Source organism: Schistocerca nitens, chromosome 2 (assembly GCF_023898315.1).
Source record: "Schistocerca nitens isolate TAMUIC-IGC-003100 chromosome 2, iqSchNite1.1, whole genome shotgun sequence".
NCBI classification, from domain to species: domain Eukaryota; kingdom Metazoa; phylum Arthropoda; class Insecta; order Orthoptera; family Acrididae; genus Schistocerca; species Schistocerca nitens.
In genome coordinates this window covers 721,380,337-721,407,367 of record NC_064615.1, presented here as the reverse complement: position 1 = coordinate 721,407,367, position 27,031 = coordinate 721,380,337, and the positions used below count along the sequence as shown (strand labels likewise).

Below are 27,031 nucleotides of genomic sequence, written 5' to 3'. Positions count from 1 at the left end.
TAAGATGGTATTCCTGACCGAAGCCGATACTATTCTGTCGAATAGCTCCTCAATTGGCATCACGAGGCTGAGTGCACCCCGAAAAATGGCAACAACGCGTGGCGGCCTGGATGGTCACCCGTCGAAGTGCCGACCACGCCCGACAGCGCTTAACTTCGATGACCTCACGGGAACCGGTGTAACCACTGTGGCAAGGTCGTTGCCACACGAAAGATGGGGCGTGTGAAACTAACAAGTCCAAAAAAAGGGTGATTTTGTGGCATCCTGAGGACGAAAATATCATAATCGGGATATAGTTCAGAATGTATTGACTGATATCGCAGGTTTATTCGAAACCTCAAAGAGACAAAACCATTATTGGAAATTTTAGGCGTAGATTATAACCTCAAAAATTAATTTGTTCAAATCAAAAGGGTGCAGTATTTTATATGCTTTTAGCTACTGCAGTGGATCAGTGGATTTTTTTGTGGCGCTTTGTCATTATTTGTTACAAATCATTATTTTTACTGATTACTGGAGTTTTATGCCAGTAGGGTAGTGATTTTGTTAACGTGAAGTGGTTTGCAGATATAGTGTACGATATATACTTCTACTTTTAAGTGCTTTACGTTTTCAGAGTATCTTATGCGACACTTTATGCTTGTCTTTCACTCGTGTACTAAATGGCAGTCATTGAAGCTTAATTGACGTACGTCTGCAAAACTTTAAATAAATACAGCAAAAAATAGTGTTTATGACTTGCATTTCAAAGTCACCACGTATTATCTCGAGTATGTAACAGAACGTTTCTCCCGTCATCTCATACATTCGTAAAGCTTGTCTGGTTGTTCCGGTAACTGAGGACAGATTGTATAGTACTCGCCACGTTCTTTGCGAGAGGACAGGTCATTCACATGCACTTGACGTCTCTTTAATAGCGGAAGCCGTTAGGCAACACTCGTTAGTTTGTTGATTTTGGGGAGGAAACCGAATAGTGTGGTCATCGTTCCCATCAGATTAGGGAAGGATGGGGAAGGACTTCAGCCGTGTCCTTTGAAAGGAACCGTCCCGGCATTTGCCTGGCACGATTTAGGGAAATCATGTAAAATCTAACTCTGGTTGGCCAGACGCGGGTTTGAACCGTCGTCCACCCGAATGTGAGTGCAGAGTGCGCCACCTCGCTCGGGGCCGGCCGAAGTGGCCGTGCGGTTAAAGGCGCTGCAGTCTGGAACCGCAAGGCCGCTACGGTCGCAGGTTCGAATCCTGCCTCGGGCATGGATGTTTGTGATGTCCTTAGGTTAGTTAGGTTTAACTAGTTCTAGGGGACTAATGACCTCAGAAGTTGAGTCCCATAGTGCTCAGAGCCATTTGAACCATTTGAACCTCGCTCGGTACAGCACTCGTACCCAAGCAGAGACGCGTCGTGATATCCACCCCACGCTAATAGTTTAAAATCTAGCCGATTTCTTACACAGAATAGATTCTAACCTAACCCAACCTCCTTGATCCTGTCAAAAACAGACGAAAGAGATCGGATGCACCATGACCACGCTGCCAGCCGATGTCATCGAGCGAGGTCAGGCGACGTTGTCTGACGACCGTTGTCGGTGCAACTGTGAACGCAGCTTAAGATGGTTCAAATGGCTCTGAGCACTATGGGACTAAACATCTGTGGTCATCAGTCCCCTAGAACTTAGAACTACTTAAACCTAACTAACCTAAGGACATCACACACATCCATGCCCGAGGCAGGATTCGAACCTGCGACCGTAGCAGTCGCGCGGTTCCGGACTGAGCGCCTAGAACCGCTAGACCACCGGGGCCGGCGCAGCTTAAGACGGAATGTACGTACCAGCTCGGTAATTACGTAGTCAGGTGGCAAACTGCCTAAAAACCATATCCAGGCTGACCAGCTCAACAGCCCTAGCCGTTTACGCGCGTTGCGAATTCGATTCGGGACAAACTCACCTCCCCGGAACCCGGAAGCGATCAGCTAATCGTTCGTTACGTGCTCAAATGATCATGTAAATAAAGAGGCAATGGAAATCCTGAAGTACTCTAGCAACTTTTTCAAAATGGTTCAAATGGCTCTGAGCACTATCCGACTTAACTTCTGAGGTCATCAGTCGCCTAGAACTTAGAACTAATTAAACCTAACTAACCTAAGGACATCACATACATCCATGCCCGAGGCGGGATTCGAAACTGCGACCGTAGCGGTCGCCCGGTTCCAGACTGTAGCGCCTAGAACCGCACGGCCACTCCGGACGGCCAACTTTTTCATATAAATTGATTCCCAGTTAGCTGCAAAATATTTCATTTAACTCGCGCTCGTCGTATTTCTTCATTACAAGCTTGTTTCGGCTAGTATGCCATTGTCAAGTACACGTGTTACAATTAATATAGCTTACTTATTAGTTAATCTCGGTGTGTTTCGTGTAAAGTTGTTTTTCAGTTTTATTTAAGTGTAGGTGGAGCGACGGTCATAGTGCATCTTGGAGCAAATATTTGTCTGGTGACAAGTTGTATGAATCAAATAATTTCGTCTGTATAGAACACTATTTTGGCAAATAAAATGACAGTTCTCACTGCTGTGATGATTTATGTTTACAGAGTATATCGTATCTCTGATGTCAGAGATGGCGGTTGTATATCGTAGATATTAGAATTTTGTTGTTAACTGCGGTTAAAGGTTGTCTGTTGTGTTGTGCGTCGTGTGGTTTTCATTCGTTTTCTTTTCTTAAAATTTCAATAGAGTATTCTGAATATTTTTTAAATCGGTTTGTTCGTCGAGGAAGTCTTTGGTATATTTGTCCTATCTATCGCTATCGCATGCGCCGTTGTCCCGCGTTTAGCGCGGGGTTGGCACGGTTAAATCGGATTTGGCATGTTAATGTGAAGGGGTGGCCGGATGCCCTTCCTGCCGCCAACCCATATCCCCCGGGACGGAATCAGAGTAGCCCATCTGTCTGCGTCTAGTGTAAATCATGGAAAAGTACGGATGTGTTTTAAATGTCTGTGAGTCGTCTAATTGAGGCGGGACGTGGGGACCAGCCCCGTATTCACCTAGAGGGATGTGAAAAACCGCCTAAAAACCACATCCAGGCTGGCCGGCAGACCGGCCCTCGTCGTTAATCCGGCGGGCGGATTCGATCCGGGGCCGGCGCGCCTACCCGAGTCCAGGAATCAGCGCATTAGCGCTCTCGGCTAACCTGGCGGGTTCTTCGGTATATTTGTCCATATGTATTGAATTACAAATTCTTCCGAAATGTTCATAGAAGGAACTTTAGGTATTGCGTAGAATATGTTGGATGTGTTCTGATGCGGATTTTTGATTCTTTAGGCGTAAGTAGAAGCCGTCCTCCGTAGTTAACAGCAGAAAGACAGGGCTCAAACACCCTTGTCGTCGCTTCTAAGTGGGCTACAAATTACCAGCAGGCCGTATACGCCACGAGTAGACTCCTGTGTATCCCCTCCCCCTCTCCCAACCAGTGTAAGTGGTATTCTAGGATCAGTAAAATGTAAGACATATGAGATCGGTAGTCGTACGCCACCTTTTGAAATCCAATATTATGAAGAACCTACTACCCAGCTAACCAATCTACACTAACCAATCTACACATGAGGAAGGCTGCTGCAAAACTACTACCACTACTTTATTGCACACTGCCGCCATTTTAATTCGTAAAAGCAAGCATTCTTCTGAAGGTCCCGTACCTCAGTTGGTAAAAATGTAACCTTTTATAGGATCGTTTTGTTGTCCGTCTGTCTGTCCAATTGTTAAGAGCCATTTTTCTCGGAAACGAGTAGACGTATCAAGTTGAAATTTATGTCACATACTTGGCAGCCGAAAAAATCAAAGCTTCTAAATCAATGCAATCCAGAGATACTGCCATTTATGTCACATATTTTGATATTCGCAAACTCACTCGCCAAAATCTATAAGGTACATCCTATCAACCTAAAATCATAAAATTTGGCAAGAAGCAAGGCTTCACAGTACAGGTAAGAGCAAAGTCCGAAAATTGTTAATTTGTAACCATATCACACGAAAAAACACTTTTTGTCGTTTTTTATCCGGCTGTGTGTGTTAATTCCCTTTTCCCCAGGAATTACAATAGCAGATACCAGACAACACAATACATTTAAACTTAAAACATTCTCGGAAGTCTTGCAATACCTGGGCTTAATACACTACTGGTCATTAAAATTGCTACACCAAGAAGAAATGCAGATGATGAACGGTTATTCATTGGACAAATATATCATACTAGAACAGACATGTGATTACATATTCACGCAGTTTGGTTGCATAGATCCTGAGAAATCAGTACCTAGAACAACCACCTCTGGCAGTAGTAACGGCCTTGATACGCCTGGGCATTGAGTCAAACAGAGCTTGGATGGCGTGTACAGGTACAGCTTCCCATTCAGCTTCAACACGATAACACAGTTCATCAAGAGTAGTGACTGGCGTATTGTGACGAGCCAGTTGCTCGGCCACCATTGACCAGACATTTTCAGTTGGTGAGAGATCTGGAAAATGTGCTGGCCAGGGCAGCAGTCGAACATTTTCTGTATCCAGAAATGCCCGTACAGGACTTGCAACATGCGGTCGTGCGTTATCCTGCTGAAATGTAGGGTGTCGCAGGGATCGAATGAAGGGTAGAGCCACGGGTCGTAACACATCTGAAATGTAACGTCCACTGTTCAAAGTGCCGTCAATGCGAACATGAGATGACCGAGATGTGTAACCAATGGCACCCCATACCATCACGCCGGGTGATGCGCCAGTATGGCGATGACGAATACACGCTTCCAATGTGCGTTCACCGCGATGTCGCCAAACACGGATGCGACCATTATGATGCTGTACACAGAACCTGGATTCATCCGAAATAATGACATTTTGTCATTCGTGCACCCAGGTTCGTTGTCGAGTACACCATCGCAGGCGCTCCTGTCTGTGATGCAGCGTCGAGGGTAACCACAGTCATGCTCTCCGAGCTGATAGTCCATGCTGCTGCAAACGTCGTCGAACTGATCGTGCAGAAGGTTGTTGTCTTGCAAACGTCCCAATCTGTTGGCTCAGGGATCAAGACGTGGCTGCACGATCCGTAACTGTCATGCGGATAAGATGCCTGTCATCTCGACTGCTAGTGATACGAGACTGTTGGGATCCAGCACGGCGTTCCGTATTACCCTCCTGAACCCACCGATTCAATATTCTGCTAACAGTCATTGGATCTCGACCAACGCCAGCAGCAATGTCGCGATACGATAAACTGCAATCGCGATAGGCTACAATCAGACGTTTACAAAGTCGTAAACGTGATGGTACGCATTCCTCCTCCTTACACGAGGCATCACAACAATGTTTCACCAGGCAACGCCGGTCCACTATTATTTGTGTATGAGATATCTGTTGGAAACTTTTCTCATGTCAGCACGTTGTAGGTGTCTCCAGCGGCGCCAACCTTGTGTGAATGGTCTGGAAAGCTAATCACTTGCATATCGCAGCATCTTCTTCGTGTCGGTTAAATTTCGCGTCTGTAGCATGTCATCTTCTTGGTGTAGCAATTTTAATAGTCAGTAGTGTATAATGCCAGTAACGATGTCGATAACCAAGCACAAATCTTCAACATTCTCGAGTCCCCGTATAGATGATCTGTCTACATACATGATTGTGTTTTCACATGACTCTTAGAGCGGGAGTTCTACTCGCACTTAGCCATTATTTTTGTAAACATCAATCCGCCCTCTACGAATCATAATCAAAGCACGAAGGTAGGACGTGTGCTGCAGTTGAGAGGGGATGAGGTTCAGTGATCAGACAGTGGTGTGGGTCGGTGGACGACGAAGTCCGCCAGGAAGCTGGAGATGTTACAGCCGCGGGGAAAGCTGCCCCACGCCAGCAAGGCCGCGTGCCGGCGCATGCGCGCGCGAGCAATCGGGTCGCGCCAAACGGCCGCCAGCCCACGGCCGCGCCGCGGGGACAAGGCTGCCCGGCGCTGTGTTTACACTGCTATCTCTAGGCTGCCTGCACCTGCATCTGTGTTTATACGCCTATCTCTCCCCACAAGCAGCCACTTATCTTAGCCGTCGCACCACCTTGAAGAAGGTCCCAATTAGGAGGGTCATCTTTATCTCCACTGCGCGACGTGGTTCAGTGGTTACGCATTGAGGAGGACTCACTCAGATCCCGACACGGCCTTCCTCATTTAGACGATTGTGACTAACAAAGAGACTACCGGGATTTTTGTAATTTTTTTTATATTTGTAGTACGTGAAGTTCAAAACTCGGATATCAATCACACAAAGCAGTTCTGTGCAGCTCGCAAACATTCTCGAAAATCTACTTTGAAGACTTCCGTGGACCATCAATTTACTAAAATGAAGGCGATTTTCTCGACAGGTAGCATGGCTTACTCTTTACCATTGGAGAACGGTAATCGGGTAATAAATGGATCAATGATTTTCGTATTATTTTTTCGTTCAATTCTAATCCCTGCACATTTAAATATATGCATATTTAAATATATGCTAATTGCCACATACATAATCATAATTTTTATGAAAAATGAATGCTTTATTTCTAATCACATTCTCACTCATTGCAAATATTAATTCCTAATTATCGATATTTTATAAAAGATAGTTTAAATACAAAACATTACAAAATTTTTAAGAATCTTTTATAAAATATCGATGCTTAAGACTTCATATTTGCAGTGAAAACTGGAATTTTGTGTGCAATATTAAATCCGAAAAACGAAGACGTGGATTTTTCATACAAATGATTGCTGTGCACGAATTCGTACACAGTGGTAAGGAGAGGTGGGCTACAGGGTGGTGTGCCAACTGTTGTCGCAGGAAAGCTGGACAGGAGCAGAAATGATTAGCGAACAAGCTAACATAACAAAGAGAAGATTTATTTAACTTTTATTTCTCCAGGCAAATGAAGATTCATTACAAACATCGTAGCAGGAATTAGGCTGAGGCTCGCTGTACTAAGCACGAATGATGGTGTCATAGCAATGAGGCTCTAAGTGCAAGTGAGCCGAGTGGCTTCCGCCGACCGTCCTATATCGTGTTAACTGGAGTATATTTGATGAATTTTGTAGATAAATGAGGCAGTTATTCAAACTGAATGGAAAATACAAGAAAAAGAGATCATAGCGAGTTTCGAACCTGCATTTTATTGATTACCGATTGCCATTCTCCAATGCTAATGAGTGAGCCAGGGGACCTGTCGAAAAATATCGTATTATTTTTAGTGAATTAAAGGTCCATGGAAACCTTCAAAGTTGAAGAGTTGTAATTAACTGCTTTGTGGGATTGACATCCGAGTTCTGAACTTTACTGACCATGCCGGACGGTCTCCTTGTAAGTTTCTAAAATGGGAGACAGAGCATTTAGTTCAAAGCAAGGCCACGTTATGCATTCTGCATTTCATTCTGCATTTCAATTACATGAACCGTAGTCCCGGCAGTAATGGGATCTGACTTGTCACGTGAATTGGAAAAGCCCCACTCGACGTTGAAGAGATACAGAAAGGCAGCGGGACGTCCTAGCAAAAGCGAAAGTTGAATAATTCGATTGTGTGTACATTACGAGAGGAAGGACACTGTGCCAAGCGGAGTGACATTCAGTACCTACCCGGAAGCAAATGTAGCGAAGTGCACATAATAAATATTTAACTGACGATAAGAATGAATCTATTATGAAACAAGAATTTCTGCTATATTATGAACAATATAAGGAAATATAAACTGTGCAAAAACTTCAGTACTTTTGTCACACTGAAGTGGATTTCAACACTAGCTAGGAAACTCTGAGAAAATTTGTTCTGCCTGTGAAGTTATCACTATGATCTGAATTAAAATGGTTAATGGTGTAGAGTTAAAACGGTTAGTGGTTTATTTAGATGACTCGTGGCTTCATACACACGTCAGGGAGCGGTTCACTGCTCGGTGTGCAGTGTGTCCACAAAGCTCCCTGCAGGAACGTCCGCTGCCTTGAATAGCACATCAAGAACTTTAAATGAGAACATTTTAGGTTACGCTTTACCGTGACTGTTATTGACATTAAATGAAACAACAAGTTTACTGTTACCAGTCACAGTTCTATTTATTTCCACGACGCGTTTCAAAGGATTAAACCTCCATCATCGGGTGGATTTACATTAGTTAGTATGACATTTGTGTGTGTGTAGTGTTACGATTTTTTGGAGGAACGTGTGGCACTGCCTCCAGTGGTCACAGGTTCCTTTCGCTGTCGTAACACAGCACATGTATACTGTCACATTTGTTTACAAATGAATAGCTGAGTAGTTCAGCTCAGTTGAAGAGCAATGGACACCTCTACAAAGGGCAATCGCAGAAGTTGGATAGAAAAATGTAGATACAAGAAAGGTAACTGCCGGAAATCACATTTAACAGAAGAAATACTTCAGTTTACCGATGAAAGGAGGAAGTACAAAAATGTTCACTGAAATTCAGAAATACAAAAATAGCAAGTCATTAGGAATGAAATAAATAGGAAGTGCAGAGAAGCTAAGGCGAAATGGCTATACGAAAAATGTGAAGAATACGAAAAAGAAACGACGGTTGGAAGGACTGACTCAGCATACAGGAAAGACAGAACAACCTCCGGTGCAATTAAAAGCAAGGGTGGTAACATTACGAGTGCAATGGGAATTTCACTGTTAAATGCAGAGGAGAGAGCAGATAGGTGGAAAGGTACATTAAAGATCTCTATGAGGGGGAAGACTTATCTGCTGACATAATATAAGACATGGCTATAGTCTTTCGGGGCAACGGCCTTGCCGCAGTGAATACACCGGTTCCCGTCAGATCGCCGAAGTTAAGCGCTGTCGGCCGTGGTCGGCGTTTGGATGGGTGACCATCCGGACCGCCATGCGCTGTTGCCATTTTACGGGGTGCACTCAGCCTCGTGATGCCAACTGAGGAGCTACTCGACCGAATAGCAGCGGCTCTGGTCAAAGAAAACCATCATAACGACTGGGAGAGCGGTGTGCTGACCACACGCCCCTCCTATTCGCATCCTCAGCTGAGGATGATACGGCGGTCGGATTGTCCCGATGGGCCACTTGTGGCCTGAAGACGGAGTGCTTATAGTCTTTCGTCCCTAATGTTTAGGCTATACATAAAAGAAGCAATGACGGGAATAAAAAAAAGGTTTAAGAGTGGAATTAAAATTCAAGGTGAAAGTATTTGCTGATGGCGTTGCTATCCCTAGTGAAAGTGAAGAGGACTTACAGGACATGTTGAATGGAGTGAACAGTCTAATGCGGGTTGAGAGTAAATCGAAGAAAGACGAAAGTAATGAGAAGTAGCGGAAACGAGAACAGTTAGAAACTTAATATCAGGATTGGTGATCACGAAGTAGATGCAGTTACAGAATTCTGCTACCGAAGCAGCAAAATAATTCACGGTAGACGCAGAAAGTAGGACGTAAAAAGCAGACTATCATTGGCGAAAAGGGCATTCCTGTCTAAGATAAGTCTTCTCTCAAACATAGGTCTTAATTTGAGAAAATAACTTTGGAGCATAACATTGTGTGGCAATGAGACATGGACTGCGGGAAAACCGGAACAGACGAGAACAGAACCATTTGAAATGTGGTGCTGCGGAAGAATGTCGAAAATTAGGTGGAATTTTAAGGTAGGGAATGAGAAAGTTCTCTAGAAAATCGGCGAGGAAAGGGATACATGGAAACACTGACAAGAACAAGGGAGAGGCAAATAAGACATCTGTTAAGACATCAGGGAATAACTTCCATGATACTAGAGGGAATTTCAAAGGGTAAAAATCCTACAGGGAGGCAGAGATTGGAATACATGCACCAAATAATTGGGGACGTAGGTTGCAATTGCTACTGCGAGATGAAAAGGTTGGCACATGGGAGGTGTTAGTGGCGGGCCGCATCAAACCAGTCAGAAGCGTGATGGCTCAAAGAAAAAGCATCAATAAATTGCAGGTTTCCAGCTGCATATTTTATGATCTGTTACAAAGTAAGTAGCTCTGCTCCTTAACTTAATGCACTGTTCAGTCACAGTAATGCGATCCTCTGCAAAAGCCTGAATAATCACATTTTGCAGCGTGGACAGCTGCTGTACGTGCATGTAGAGAGTCAGTTAAGTTCTTTTAGGTACGGACAGGGATGTGGAGCCCTGCAGACTACAGTGCCTTCGCCAGCTCGTCTAGGTTTCTCGTTTAAGGATCCATGGCGCGAACAACCCGATCAAGCTGGTCCAACAAATTCTCGATTGTGTTTAAATCCGGGGATTTTGGTGGCCAGGGGAGTATGGTAAACTCATCCTGCAGCTCTTCAAGCTAAGCACGTACACTGCGAGCTGTGTAACACGTTGTATTGTTCTGCTGGAAGATGCGATCGTGCCGAGGAAAAACCATCTGCATACTGGGGTGGACACGGTTCTCAAGGATAGATGCAAACTTGTATTGATTTATTGTGCCTTCCAGAAAGACGAAATCACCCAGGATATGCTACGGAAGCATTCCTCAGACCATAATGCTCCTCATGCCATACACGCCAACGTCCATCTCTCCGATGGAGCACAAAACGAGATTCATCAGAAAAGGCCATCTGTCGCCACTCAGTGGACGTCCAGTTGCGGTTCTGGCGTGCAGCTTCCAGCCTTTGTCGCTGATGAGCAGCAGTCAGCATTGGTGCACGGACCAGGCACCCACTGCAGTGGCCCATACGTAGCAACATTCGCTGATGGTCGTTGAGGACATAATGTTGGTAGCCCCTTGCTCATCTTCTGCACATCTGTTCGCCCGTACACATCTCCACAGCCGTCATTCACCGCAGTCATCTATGGCCCGTGGTGCACCACATTGCCTCGGCGTCCGTTTTTGGTGGCACCATTTTGTCACTCGTGGTATACTTTAACCCCGGCAGCAGGCGACGAATTTACAAACTTTGTCGTTTCGGAAATGTTTCCACCCTTGATCCTAAAGCCAATGGACATGCCCTCTTGGACGTTAGATAAAAAGCTCCGCTTCCGCTTTACGACAACGACTGCACTGTTTTCGCATCTACCTTCAAGCTTTATATACCCTCCACCTACCATCTGTGAGTCGTTATTGCACGCTGACATCGAACATAGGCGGTGGTCACATTAATGTGACTAGACCATGTAGATTACGTAATATTACATTTGGAAATGAGGGTGGACAGGAAAATACCATGTTACTGCCACATCTCAAGGTAGCATGTAAATACACTCCTCGAAATTGAAATAAGAACACCGAGAATTCATTGTCCCAGGAAGGGGAAACATTATTGACACATTCCTGGGGTCAGATACATCACATGATCACACTGACAGAACCACAGGCACATAGACACAGGCAACAGAGCATGCACAATGTCGGCACTAGTACAGTGTATATCCACCTTTCGCAGCAATGCAGGCTGCTATTCTCCCATGGAGACGATCGTAGAGATGCTGGATGTAGTCCTGTGGAACGGCTTGCCATGCCATTTCCACCTGGCGCCTCAGTTGGACCAGCGTTCGTGCTGGACGTGCAGACCGCGTGAGACGACGCTTCATCCAGTCCCAAACATGCTCAATGGGGGACAGATCCGGAGATCTTGCTGGCCAGGGTAGTTGACGTACACCTTCTAGAACACGTTGGGTGGCACGGGATACATGCGGACGTGCATTGTCCTGTTGGAACAGCAAGTTCCCTTGCCGGTCTAGGAATGGTGGAACGATGGGTTCGATGACGGTTTGGATGTACCGTGCACTATTCAGTGTCCCCTCGACGATCACCAGTGGTGTACGGCCAGTGTAGGAGATCGATCCCCACACCATGATGCCGGGTGTTGGCCCTGTGTGCCTCGGTCGTATGCAGTCCTGATTGTGGCGCTCACCTGCACGGCGCCAAACACGCATACGACCATCATTGGCACCAAGGCAGAAGCGACTCTCATCGCTGAAGACGACACGTCTCCATTCGTCCCTCCATTCACGCCTGTCGCGACACCACTGGAGGCGGGCTGCACGATGTTGGGGCGTGAGCGGAAGACGGCCTAACGGTGTGCGGGACCGTAGCCCAGCTTCATGGAGACGGTTGCGAATGGTCCTCGCCGATACCCCAGGAGCAACAGTGTCCCTAATTTGCTGGGAAGTGGCGGTGCGGTCCCCTACGGCACTGCGTAGGATCCTACGGTCTTGGCGTGCATCCGTGCGTCGCTGCGGTCCGGTCCCAGGTCGACGGGCACGTGCACCTTCCGCCGACCACTGGCGACAACATCGATGTACTGTGGAGACCTCACGCCTCACGTGTTGAGCAATTCGGCGGTACGTCCACCCGGCCTCCCGCATGCCCACTATACGCCCTCGCTCAAAGTCCGTCAGCTGCACATACAGTTCACGTCCACGCTGTCGCGGCATGCTACCAGTGTTAAAGACTGCGATGGAGCTCCGTATGCCACGGCAAACTGGCTGACACTGACGGCGGCGGTGCACAAATGCTGCGCAGCTAGCGCCATTCGACGGCCAACACCGCGGTTCCTGGTGTGTCCGCTGTGCCGTGCGTGTGATCATTGCTTGTACAACCCTCTCGCAGTGTCCGGAGCAAGTATGGTGGGTCTGACACACCGGTGTCAATGTGTTCTTTTTTCCATTTCCAGGAGTGTATAAACATTTGAAATACAGTAACACACATAACGAAGTTTACATGACTCACAGATAGATAACACATCCGTCTCTCCTCCCTTAGGTAACCTTGAGGACTGGTGTCAGCAAGGTCATCTTGAAAAAGCGCACCCTTTCTTACTAGATGGGATAAACGCTAGGAAAAAGAAGAAGAAGGAGGAGATGCATACTAAACTGGTTCGCAGTCTTTAGGTTGTCAGGATGCGGACACATCTTCTTGTTGTTAAGCATAATTCTACTAACCAATGTTTTGTTATGTGGTCAGTCAAACCAATGTTACAATGAAGAATATCTGACAGTAATAAATCATGCACAGATTGCGCTCCAGCGCAAATGGTTCAAATGGCTCTAAGCACTTTGGGACTTAATATCTGAGGTAATCAGTCCCCTAGACTTAGAAGTACTTAAACCTAACTAAGGACATCACACACATCCATGGCCGAGGCAGGATTCGAACCTGCGACCGTAGACTTAGAAGTACTTAAACCTAAGTAACCTAAGGACATGACACACATCCATGCCCGAGGCAGGATTCGAACCTGCGACCGTAGCAGCAGCGCTGTTACGGACTGAAGCACCTAGAAACGCTCTGCCACAGCGGTCGGCAGCACTCCAGCAACAGTGTTTTTATCACTTACGTCGTTCTCACTATAGATCTATGCTATAGTTGTCTATGAGCGTATTTAAAGGTAGAGTAGTTTATGCATTTGTCAACGGCCTTGCCACAGTGGTAACACCGGTTCCCGTCTGATCACCGAAGTTAAGCGCTGTCGGGCTGGGCTAGCACTTGGACGGGTGACCGTGCGCCGAGCGCTGTTTGTAAGCGGGGTGCACTCAGCCCTTGTGAGGCAAGCTAAGGAGCTACTTGATTGAGAAGTAGCGGCTCCGGTCTCGTAAATTGACATACGGCCGGGAGCGCAGTGTGCTGACCACAGCCGGCCGCGGTGGTCTCGCGGTTCTAGGCGCGCAGTCCGGAACCGTGCGACTGCTACGATCGCAGGTTCGAATCCTGCCTCGGGCATGGATGTGTGTGATGTCCTTAGGTTAGTTAGGTTTAAGTAGTTCTAAGTTCTAGGGCACTTATGACCACAGCAGTTGAGTCCCATAGTGCTCAGAGCCATTTGAACCATTTTTGCTGACCACATGCCCGTCCATATCCGCATCCAGTGACGCCCTATGCGCTGAAGATGATACGGCGGCCGGTCGGTACCGTTGGGCCTTCCAAGGCCTGTTCGGACGGAGTTTAGTTTTTAGTTTTGCATTTAGCCAAGATGTTCTAGATGCGAAGGTACGCACTGAGCTTTGTCAACTGCCCTTCTAAACACAACAGCGACAACAAGAGGGGACAACACCACGTTAATGGTCCACCCAGACCTATTGCCTCATTTCAACAAACCTGAGCGCTCTCTCACCAAGGAAGCGGCTCATCTAAGCAATATCCATGATAATCAGATCTCAAAACAGACATCACTCCACCAGGCTGAATTTTAAAATTGTACATTATTAAGCAGCAATGGAACTACGTCTTTCTTAAAATGTATTAGTGCTGTGGTACCCTCCCAGAAGAAGTTGACGGATTCACTGCTGTGTATTATTATTGCTGCTGTAGTGCTAACACAGGATACATTGACTCACGCTGAATCTGTTTGTGGTGTGTCTACTGTTGCAGGCTTCAAGAGCTGCGACTCGACCGCAACCAGCTGGTGGCCCTGCCAGCCTGCCTGTCTCAACTGCCGCGCTTGCGCGCGCTCTGGGCGGCGCACAACCTCCTCTCTGCCCTGCCGCCCTGGCTCTCCACCATGCGCGCGCTCTCCCTCCTGGTAAGTACGTCACAGCTGCCGCCAGCCAGCCTGTCTCAGCTGCCACGCCTCGCACACTCTGAGCCACGCGCAACATGCTCTCTGCCCTGCCACCCAGACTCTCCATCGTGCGATAATTTACAGCCGCTGCTGGCCTGCCTGTCTCAGCTGCTGCAGCTGTGCGCTGTATGACTCATGCGCAACCTGCTCTCTACCTTGCTACCCTGTCTCTCCATCATATGTGCACTCTCCCTCACAATCAATACCTCACAACCACTGTCAGCCTGCTTGTTTGATCTGCCATGCTTGCATGCACTTTGACCTGGACACAACCTGTTGCTCGCTTGGTTCCCTTGGCTCTCCACCTCCAGACAAGTACCTCACAGTAAATGCCACTATGACCGTCGCATTTGCACTTTCATCGAGATGCACATAACCTGCTCTTCGCCCTGCCACCCTTACCGTCGGTTATGCACACATTCTTCCCCCAGGTAAGTATCTCAGAGGCAGAGTTGGTCTGCCTAGGTCAGCTTCAAAATGTGTGTGAAATATTATGGGACTTAACTGCTAAGGTCATCAGTCCCTAAGCTTACACACTACTTAACCTAAACTATCCTAAAGACAAACACAAACACCCATGCCCGAGGGAGGACTCGAACCTCCGCCGGGACTAGCCGCACAGTCCACGACTGCAGCGCCTTAGACCACTCGGCTAATCCCGCGCGGCTATGTCAGCTTCCATGGCTGAGTGCTATCTTGGCTGCACACATCCCACTACCGAGCGGGGTGGCGCGTTGGTTAGCACACTGGACTCACATTCGGTAGGATAACGCTTGAAACCCGCGTCCAGCCAACTGATTTAGGTTTTCTGTGATTTCCGTAAATCGCTTTCCGGCAAATGTCAGGATGGTTCCTTTGAAATGGCATGGCTGACTTCCTTTTCCATCCTTCCCTAATCCGATGGGACTGAAGACCTCTCTGTTTGGTCCATTCCGTCAAATCAACCAACCAGCCAACCAGCATCCCGCTATGATGCGCTCCATCCTGCTGTTCTGACTCTCTACCATGTGTATTTTCTACATCCTGACAAGAATTTCACGGCCGCTGTAGGCCTCCCAGTCACTTTCATACAGTTAGGACGTGCACAACCTGCTCTCTGCCCTACTGCTCATAACTCTTTACAGTATGCATTCTCTAGCTTTTGGTACGTACTTCAAACCAAATGTTGGCGTGCCTATCTCAGCTACTTGACTTGCACACTCTATTCTGTGCTCTACCTCCTCTCTTCCCTAAATTTTCACCTTGTACTCCTCATAAGTACTTCACAGCCACTGTCGTTCTGGCTGTGTTTGCCGGTTGCACCTACATATTTGTTGGACTGCACACAACTTCGTCACTGCCCTATAGCTTTATCCTTCGTGATAGACATCTCACAGCCACTGCTGGCCTGCCGGTGTCAGCTGCCGTGCTTCTGAACCCTCGAGGATGAGCGAAACCTAATTTTCTCTTCATCCTGCAGCACTGGCTCTCTACAATATTCGTGTTCTCCCTTCTCGTAGGGCATCTCTCTGCCACTTCTGACCTGTCTCAGTTGCCAACCGCTGTTGGTCCTACACAACCTGCTGCTCCAGTCCTCCGTCATTGCGCATGAACTTCCTTTTGGTAAATACCTTACCATCAGCCTGTCTGTTGCAAATAACACCCTGCTCCCTTAGCTTTCTGCCTTTCTTACGATCTCCCTCCTTGTAAGAATCTCAAACCTGCTGCCAGCTAATCTATTACACCTATACAACTGAGCCAATTTTACTGTGCAGAAAATTCTTCTAATTCACTAACATTTGTGCAGATTCTTACACCCAGGGAGATAGTTAAATGACCTTTCAAAAATGGTTCAAATGGCTCTGAGCACTATGGGACTTAACTTCTAAGGTCATCAGTCCCATAGAACTTAGAACTACTTAAACCTAACTAACCTAAGGACATCACACACATCCATGCCCGAGGCAGGATTCGAACCTGCGACCGTAGCGGCCACGCGGTTCCAGACTGTTGCGCCTTTAACCGCTTGGCCACACCGGCCGGCCAAATGACCTTTATATCACTCATTAAGTACATAGTAATTCATAAATATTTAGGGTTGCAGAACTACACTTTATGTCAATGTGACCAGCTGTCGGAAACCTAATTATCTTTTGTGGAACGAGACGTGCAGGAAGCGAGTTAATGTGGGTTTGGAAGGTACTGACTGGGATATGGAGTCACTCCAGTGGTGTGGTCAATTACGCTAGGTTTCATGGCTGAGGATCCATGGCACGGAGAGCGCGACCGAGGAGGTTCCACAGATTCTCGATTGGGCCTAAATCCGGAGAGTTTGGTGGCCAGGGAAGTACAGTAAACTCATATGGTGCTCTTCAGACAATGAGAATTTCGTATAGTGTGAAGCATCTGTCTGCCTCATTCAGAGGCAAAATGTAGTTGCTTAGGTTCAAAGGAAGGAAGATAAGGCTTTGTTGTTCTATTACTGTTGAGTTCATTACAGACCGAGATCAATGTTTAGGAAAGAAATAGCTAGAGTCGTTTCCAAAGTAAACATCCCAGTAGTCATTTAAACGGTTTAGGGAAACCACAGAAATTCTAACTATGAATGTTGGTGAGGTGGGATTCTATGTCAAGTGACTAGCCATTTTGGCACATAATATACACAGTTATACAGATATGAGTAGGAATGGAAAATTAATGAGTTGGCATAAAAAACAGATCGTGGAGAGCATGGGAACGCAGAAAGTGGGCCAGAGTGCTTGTCTCTCTAGGTATATGAAGTTAACAGGGAAGGATAATGCGTTTAACTTTAGCACAGACCGATTAGGACGAATGGCATTTTTGGGCATGGACAATGTTAGGTGGTTGAAGATGTTAGAACTGTTAGCAGCTGTGTTGTGAATTCTGGGGCTTGTGCTTAATAGTAAGGAAGAAAGTGTTCCTGAGCATTGTACAATTCAAGATTAGAGCAAATTAGGAACTGGTGATTTTTTTATTTTGAGGTGGAAATCACAAGGACAGAATCTGCATTTTGTTTAGCGAAATGACAAGGATTTCACTTCCTTTGAGTTGATTTATGGTTTTCATCTGTTTCAAAGCCGGGCTATGAAATTTAGATACTAGCCACTGCAGCCACAATATCGGCTTGTAGTAGTTGTACAGTTCAGGCGAACAGTTCAACATTGGACGATAGGCTCAAAAAACAGCCGCTAGGGAAAGTAGCTCCAACATATACAATGAAAATGCAAAAAAATAACTTTTTAGATAAATGAGAAGTGATTCCATGGCTGGTCTTTTGAGGGAGCGATTCTGCCACGGGTTACATGGGTACGAAGTACAGCACAGCACAGATGGTGCCGCGGTGGTCATGTGATGCAGGGAAGCATACCCCGTCCCTGAGTCGCCAATAGCACTGAACCGTCATCAACTGTCAGAGGCAAGGAGGCTCGTAATTTTATTCGTATCCATCCTTGTGGCAACATGAAAGCAACCTTTTCCATACAGATCAACACCGTAAATGATGATGATGATGATGATCTTCAAACCAAACATTAAATTCTCAAACAGAGTTAAGGCGTAGACCTAGTTTGCCAACTTTGATAACTTAAAGGAACACCCTGGTTCAACCGCCCTTTGCCCCTTACCTCCTCTTCATTTGTGTCTTTACTTGGGCTACTCCCCCTTTTTAAACTTTTTAATTTTCTAAGAAATTGTAAGAATTTTAAGAGATTTTTAATTCTTTATGTAATTTTTGGAAATGGTCCGCAATCGGTTCTAGGTTTTTACCCTTGTGTCTGTAAGTTATCCACTTGACAGTCGCAGTTTTTATTAGTACGTTATTTTTGTTTGCCCGGTTCCCAACCATTTCCTTCAAGTTTATCGGTAGTTATTCACGCTTCCGCACATGTGCCGCCCCCGCGGGTCCATGTTTCGATATCCAGTCAGTCCGTGAATGGGTGTATGACAGTTGCAGAGTTCCGATCCGGTGCAGCTACAGCTGAGATAATGTTTACTGTATACATTCTCCCCCCCCCCCACGCCCCTCTCTCCCCCTCTCTTTATTTCTTCCCGGTGAGTTCTTAATCCATTTGTTCATAGGTTCTAGTTTCGTCCATAACTATTGCTTTTTGCGAAATTCCCCAAATTTTAAAGAAAGGATAGGAATCAGTTTGTAAAAATGGCCTGGCCACATAATGTAAGTTTCGGTCTTCAGTACACTTTTTGTCCCTGTGGTATGGTCTTTGTATAAAATTATTTACGGCTTTTTTCTTGTTTTTTCAGGTTTGCACCTGAAGATGTAATTTAAAATTGCGAAACGGGTCGTGTCTTTATTAAAGGGTTTTCAACGGATGCCCAAGCACTAAACTGTTACGTAAATGAAGTAGTACGAGGTACGTTTATGTTCCTGTGTCTCCGATTTGTTCTGAAAACCACTCAAGAATTTCTTCCGTAGAGTCAGTGAAAATATTATTCTGCAAAGGTATTTGAAGAACTACACCAATTAGCTGTATGTCAGACGATCGAGTTTACTAAAGTAGGTAAGACTAATTATTTTTAGGCATCAGCTGGATAACACATTGTTGCACTGAATTGTCTTATAAAACGAAAAGAATGTATCGTGGACTTCACCATCATCGCCGTCATTCATCATCACATCAAGATGGCCTGTTTCATTAAATGAAACTTAGACCCTCATCGTGTTTTAATTTTTATTTTCAACTGTCTTGCATTTAAATTTTGTATAGCAGATGATCGGATACTTAGCTGCTAACAGCCCACTGTGACAGAGGAATGAAAAATGATGGCGAAAAAACACATATCCACACGGTAATGTGATCCATAATGTGAAAATCACGGTCAATGGAAATGAAAGGATCAGTTATCTCGGAAAATTAAAAGAACTATGACTCCTGAATTACAAATATTATATTGATACCAAGCACATGAGACCGATGCACGTAATACCAAGACCTGTTAGGGACAAATGTTTTGATCATAGTAGTATAGCATCTATGCTTGGGCTCCATTGAAGAATAATTATAACAATAATGACTAACCATCCACGCGCTGTAAAAGTATTCTACTCTTAGTAAAAGACTATAAGAAGTAGCTGTGGGGCATTTTATTAAGTGTCAGATGTTCTGTTGTTTCTAAACTCTGAATGAATCACAACAACTAGATGACTCTTTAAAATACTACATTGTCCTGTCACATTAGTGTGACCAATTGTCAGAAGCCTAATTAACCGCCTTTTGCAGCGCAGTACGTACAGGAAGAGAGTCAGCGAGGTTCTGGAAGATCCCGACAGGGATGTGGGGCCATGGCGACTCCAGTACCGTGGCCAGCAGCGTCAGGTTTCACGGTTGATGAACCATGACACGAACAGCAACATCGAGGTGGTCCCACGGATTCTCGATTGGGCTTAAATCCGGGGAGTTTGATGGCGAGGGAGCACAGTAAACTCATCCTAGTGCTCTTCGAACGACGCACGTAGACTGCGAGCTATGTGACACGTTGCACTGTCCTGCTGGTGAATGCCACGGTGCCGAGGAAGAACACACTGCATGTAGGGGTCGACATGGTCCCCAAGGAAAGATGTATACTTGTGTTGATCCATTGGGCCTTCCAGAAAGACGATTTTTCCGTTGGAGCTTAAAACGTGGTCCATCTGAAAATGTCACCTGTCACCACCCAGTGGGTGTCCAGTTGCGGTACTGGCGTACAAATTCCATCATTATATGGAGATGGTATCTGTTCTTTCGGACATGTGTGAAAGAATAGATACCATCGGTGACCATGGAGCTCTCTAGAATGAAATGATAATTAAATCAAGACCCTAAGCTGTCGACAGGCGTTGATATACATCTACGGGTCTAGTTGAAAATGTGTGCCCCAAGCCGGCCGGCGTGGCCGAGCGGTTCTAGGCGCTTCAATCTAGAACCGCGCGACCGCTACGGTCGCAGGTTCGAATCCTGCCTCGGGCAAGGATGTGTGTGATGTCCTTAGGTTAGTTAGGTTTAAGTAGTTCTAAGTTCTAGGGGACTGATGACCTCAGATTTTAAGGCCCATAGCGCTCAGAGCCATTTTTGTGTGCCCCGACCGGGACTCGAACCTGGGATCTCCTGCTTACATGGCAGAAGCTCTATCCATCTGAGCCACCGAGGGCATAGAGGATAGTGCGACTTAACAGATACGATCTTCATATATAGTTAACGCTAACCGCCCATTGACCTTCTTCTTCTGTGGGAATCCACACGCATTGCCCAAACTCTTACGGGACTCAGTCAGATTGTCTGCCGCGAGTAACGAGTGTAGTGGGCAGGGGCACTACGAATGTAGTGTGTGGACATTGAGTTGGGAATGTGGGTCTCACGGGAAGCGTGTAAGGGATAAATCCCTGCAGTCGCACTATCCTCTGTGTCCTCAGTGGCTCAGATGGATAGAGCGTCTGTCATGTAAACAAGAGATCCCGGGTTCGAGTCCCGGCAGGGGCACACATTTTCAACTGTGTGTATTGATGTATATCAATTCCTGTCGACAGATTAGGGTCTTGATTTAATTATCATTTAATTCCATCATTCGACGCTAATGAACAGCAGTCGTCATGGGTGCACGAACCTAGCACCTGCTACGGAGGCCCATACGCTCCAACGTTTGCTGAACGTTGAGGAGACGTTGCTGGTAGTCCCTTGGTCCAACAGTTGCAGATAGCCCCATTTTGGCATGCACGGTGTGCTTACCCACGGTGGCACGCGAACTGTTTAAAAATTGAGCCGATTCGGAAGTGCTTCCACCCTTTGCCCGAAAGTCAGTAATCATGTTCTTTTGGGCGTCGGATAAATCGCTCCGTTTCTGCTTTGCGACAGCGACTGCACTGTTTTTCGCATCCCCCCGAAATGCTTCATATACCCTCCACTGATAGTGCTGCTACCTGACGTCTGTGAGTTGTTACTGCACGTTCATCTCGAACACAGGTGATGATTACATTAATTTAGTGGATCACTTAAGAACTTTCTAATTCATAGACATTTACACGAGAAGTAAACCTTTACACTGCTTCCGCGCTACAACACTGAAAAAGCACTCCGTATTCAGGCCACAAGTGGCCCATCGGGACCATCCGACCGCCATGACATCCTCAGGTGAGGATGTGGATAGGAAGGGCGTGTGGTCAGCGCATCGCTCTCTCGGTCGTTATGATGGTTTTATTTGACCGAATCCGCTACTATTCGGTCGAGTAGCTCCTCAATTGGCATCACGAGGCTGAGTGCACCCAAGAACAGCAGAGAAAAAATAATGAAAAAAGAAACACAGTTAGTTACAATATCAACAGCACGGGAGATGGGTGACGTAATATGAAAAAGAAATAAAGGTGTCATCTGTTACTATTTAACGTCACTTTATAGCTATGTTATTACACTACTGGCCATTAAAATTACTGCACCAAGAAGAAATGCAGATGATAAACGGGTATTCATTTGACAAATATATTATACTAGAACTGACATGTGATTACATTTTCACGCAATTTGGGTGCATAGATCCTGAGAAATCAGTACCCACAACAACCAACTCTGGCCGTAATAACGGCCTTGATACGCCTGGGCATTGAGGCAAACAGAGCTTGGACGGCGTGTACAGGTACAGCTGCCCATGCAGCTTCAACACGATACCACAGTTCATCAAGAGTAGTGACTGGCATATTGTGACGAGCCAGTTGCTCGGCCACCATTGACCAGATTGGTGAGAGATCTGGAGAATGTGCTGGCCAGGGCAGCAGTCGAACATTTTCTGTATCCACAAAGGCCCGTACAGGACCTGAAACATGCGGTCGAGCATTATCCTGCTGACATGTAGGGTTTTGCGGGGATCGAATGAAGGGTAGAGCCACGGGTCGTAACACATCTAAAATGTAACGACCACTGTTGAGAGTGCCGACAATGCGAACAAGAGGTGACCGACACGAGTAAGCAATGGCATCCCATACCATCACGCCGGGTGGTACGCCAGTATAGCGATGACGAATACACGCTTCCAATGTGCGTTCACCGCGATGTCGCCAAACATGGATGCGATCATAATGATGCCATAAACAGAACCAGGCTTCATCCGAAAAAATGACGTTTTGCCATTCGTGCACCCAGGTTCGTCGTTGAGTACACCATCGCAGGCGCTCCTGTCTGTGATGCAGCGTCAAGGGTAACCGCAGCCATGGTCTCCGAGCTGATAATCCATGCTGCTGCAAACGTCGTCGAACTGTTCGTGCAAATGGTTGTTGCCTTACAAACGTCCCCATCTGTTGAGTCATGGATCGAGACGTAGCTTCAGGATCCGTTACAGCCATGTGGATAAGATGCCTGTCATCTCGACTGCTAGTGATACGAGGCCGTTGGGATCCAGCACGGCGTTCCGTATTACCTTCCTGAACTATTCCATATTCTGCTAACAGTCATTGGATCTCAATCAACGCCAGCAGCAATGTCGCGATACGATAAACCGCAATCGCGATAGGCTACAATCCGACCTTTATCAAAGTCGGAAACGTGATAGTACGCATTTCTCCTCCTTACACGAGGCATCACAACAACGTTTCACCCGGCAACGCCGGTCAACTGCTGTTTGTGTATGAGAAATCGGTTGGAAACTTTCCTCATGTCAGCACGTTGTAGGTGTCGCCACCGGTGCCAACCTTATGTGAATGCTCTGAAAAGCTAATCATTAGCATATCACAGCATCTTCTTCCTGTCGGTTAAATTTCGCGTCTGTAGCACGTCATCTTCGTGGTGTAGCAATTTTAATGACCAGTAGTGTAATTCCCTCAGCATCACCTGATTTAATTCGACTAAATTCCATTGTCCTTTTTTTTCATGGGCCGGCCGCGGTGGCTGAGCAGTTCTAGGCGCTTCAGTCCGGAGCCGCGCGTCTGCTACGGTCGCAGGTTCGAATCCTGCCTGGGGCATGGATGTGTGTGATGTCCTTAGGTTAGTTAGGTTTAAGTAGTTCTAAGTTCTAGGGGACTGATGACATCAGATGTTAAGTCCCATAGTGCTCAGTGCCATTTTTTTTCATGTATTGATATTCATCTTATATCCTCCTTTCAAGAAGCTGTCTATTCCATTCAACTGCTCTTTAATGGTCTCTGACGTCTCTTAAAGAAGTACAACGTAAACTGAAAACATCAAAATTATTGTTTCTTCTCCGTGAACTTTAATTCCTACTCCAAATTTTTCTTTGGTTTTCTTTACTGCTCGTTCAAAGTACATACTGAATAACATCGGGATATGCTACAATCCATCTCACTCCCTTCACAACCACTGGTTTCCTTTCATACCCTTCGACCCTTATAACTGCCGTCTTGTCTCTGTCCGAAACATTGCTGTATCTGTTGCAAAAAAAAAGTAATTAATCGTGTTTTCTTTTTTTTCTGGATGATGCTCGGCTCTCGTATAAATGAGAGACATATCGTAAGCTGTACAGATGAAGTTGAGTTTTGACGGCCTGGTTTGCCTGCAGGACGTGCAGGGCAACCGCGTGGAGGGCGTGGGCCGGTCCAGCGGCGGAGACGTGCTCCAGCAGCAGCAGCAGCAGCTGGGCCGCCTGGTGCTCAGGGAGAACCTGCTCAAGGGCCGCATCGTGCTCGCCGACTACGGGGTGAGTTACAGCGCAGCTAATGTGGGAACAACAGAGGCAGGTATAGCAGCAGCAAAACGAGTTTTTGTTAGCTTCTGTCCAGAACACTATTCCAACGAAACCGTCAGACGAATCTTCTGAGGAGACATATGACATCAGTTATTCAAATAGGGTTGCGAAACGCATGTTTTTCTGTGCATATCTAACACCCTCCCACATTCAGCGAACACCCAAAAGACGATGGAGATTTTAATTACATTATTTTGGGATGTACTAAAGACGCATCGCACCAAAATAAACTGTTGGGAAACTTTGTAAAACTGCGGATTCCCTAACTAACAAATATTAAAACACTAATTAGTCACAACAACCTGTAAAGTATCATCGGTTCCTTCAGGTGCCAGTCCACATATTCGACGTTATTTTCGAGCATTAAAACCAGTTTAAATCCCATTCATAGGTCGTTAAATTCTTTATCAGATGAAATTTATTGCATAATAACGGCCAGTAATTTAATGTGATACAGAATGCAATAAATTTCATCTGTATAAAGAATTTGACAGCCTACGATGGACGTTTAAAATAGTTTTATCAATCAGAAAATCTACATTAACATTTTAATAGCACGAGGCCTGCAAGGAGAGGATACCAATCTCTCAGGTATCAAATAGTAACACTTGTAAATTTATGTATCAATAAATTAGCTGTACGCTTAAAATTTAACTGTCATACTAACCTTGATTAGCAATTGTAACGGCTGTATTGTTTCCAGCAAAATCAATAAAATTACGAGTATGAGCGCCAAGTTTTGCTCCTCCCTGATCTCTTTGAATGATTTCTGTAACACACATTGTGGAGGAAAACATCTCAATAATAAGGCTAGAGCAGGGTCGGGCGCCCCGAATCGAACAGACGTTTCCAAATATCCATCCCCCAGAAGTACACCGTAGTAGAGCTAGGCTATACAACGGTAGCCATTACAGATCAGAAATGAGCTCGTACTCGCTTTAAACTCGCCAGCAAGTCCTGTGATACCATCACCGATCTCGCCGTTTCCATGTGCCCGTAGACTCGACTCGTCAGTCTCCGCGGCTACCCACTCGTCCCCTGAGTCTGTTGGATACAAGTGAACTCGACTCGCTTAGGAAGGAGAGCAAGTACACGAGTCCGCAAGTATAACCGCAGATCCGCGGCAATCCCGCTACATACGTAACCACTCTAAATTTCCGCCATTAAACTGTCAATTACTATTTATTTATTTGACACAACCATGATTTCGGCTTTAGAGCTATTCTCAAGTGCAAGTTGAAATGTCACAAAATGTCCGATCTGCCTAAATGACAGAAGCAAGTTATGTAACAATGTAACGACTCCTAGTTAGCAGTGAATATATTTCTGTTAATACATATATTTAGCCGGCGGCTGTGGCCGAGCGGTTCTAGGCGCTTCAGTCTGGAACCGCGCGACCGCTACGGTCGCATGTTCGAATCCTGCCTCGGGCATGGATGTGTGTGATGTCCTTAGGTTAGTTAGGTTTAAGTAGTTCTGAGTTCTAGGAGACTGATGACCTCAGATGTTAAGTCCCATAGTGCTCAGAGCCATACATATATTTACATAGACGAAACTTTTTGGAAGACTTCTGTAAATTTATTGTAATATTTTCTGTCTAGTCAAAGAGTGTCTATCAATTACATTGATTTATACCCACTTTAGAGTCGTTTTCTGCTAGTGAAGGCGAAATAAACAAGACCACAACCATTTTGTTTTTATGATACGAAATTTTCTATGTTTTTCGTCCGAAGCGTGGACTATAGCGTGAAACTTATTCTAGATCTCACTGTTCCTCTGATTGAACAGATGTGCAACAGTGTCCTTTGCATTAACTAATTTTCGTCTTACACCCTCCACAGTCTCACAAAACACACATAGCACTTCATGCCATCTGATCCCGATAGTCGGTCACTTCGCCTACTCACTGCCACTTTACAGCAGCAAGATCGTGTACTCATTTTCCGTACCAACCTTACATTGCTGCATGCTTCAGTAAGAGAGAACAAGTTGACGAATATGAAGCGACCGCAGCGCCACAATTCTCAGACTCGTCATACACGCAGAACAGCGGGAGCGAAGGAACCCCGTTAACAGTGATGCAACAGCAGCGCCTGGATTTGTGAAGTATGCAACCTGAACATCACACTCGTACTCGCTCCATTTCTATCTCCAGTAGGCATTCAGCGTGGAGGGCGCGGAAATTTGTACAGAAAGTGAGCGAGTTTGGCTTTGTACAACGGTATACTTCTGTCACATAAACCTTCTGTCGTGTTATGCTGCTTACCCTGTCAACTTTGTAGCGATATTGGAGGCAAGAATGTCGATCATATGCTGTAAGAAATGCTATGTGAGAAAAAAGAGCGGTTAAAATTTAGTTTCACTATTGTCTTAGTTCGCACTTACTCACGTAAATTTGTTCACGTACTCTGTACATTAACAAAAATTAAAATATGGCATGTTTATCCATAGATACTATAAAAATGAATGTACATGTATTTTTATGTATGTATGTTCCACATCTCGTTCTAAACTGCTGGACCGATTTCAATCAAACTTGGTACACGTATCACGTACTGTCTCGAAAGAATCATTGTGGGGGAAGGAACCATATACCAGCCAAAGGGTGGCGATGAGGGTGAAAAAACAGCTTAGCCACGACGCGCGAATTCCCATACTTTGTTCATCCTGTATTTGAGACAGAGAGCAACCCGCCAGGTTAGCCGAAAGCGCTAATGCGCTTCTGCCTGGACTCGGGTAGGTGCGTCGGCCCCGAATCGAATCCGCCCGGCGGATTACCGACGAGGGCCGGTGTGGCGGCCAG

The 27,031-nt window shown here is 45.9% G+C and overlaps 1 protein-coding gene and 1 pseudogene across 1 annotated transcript in view; both read left to right on the top strand.

Annotated features, from left to right (window-relative positions):
* The window catches only part of LOC126235283 (protein phosphatase PHLPP-like protein), a 405,833-nt gene that overhangs the window by 267,079 nt on the left and 111,723 nt on the right, over positions 1-27,031 (top strand). The window contains exons 4-5 of the mRNA XM_049944008.1: positions 14,361-14,511; positions 24,043-24,180. Of these exons, the coding sequence (XP_049799965.1) occupies positions 14,361-14,511; positions 24,043-24,180 (289 nt within the window). The remainder of the gene's footprint in view (positions 1-14,360; positions 14,512-24,042; positions 24,181-27,031) is intronic.
* LOC126237849 (5S ribosomal RNA) lies at positions 8,794-8,911 on the top strand (annotated as a pseudogene).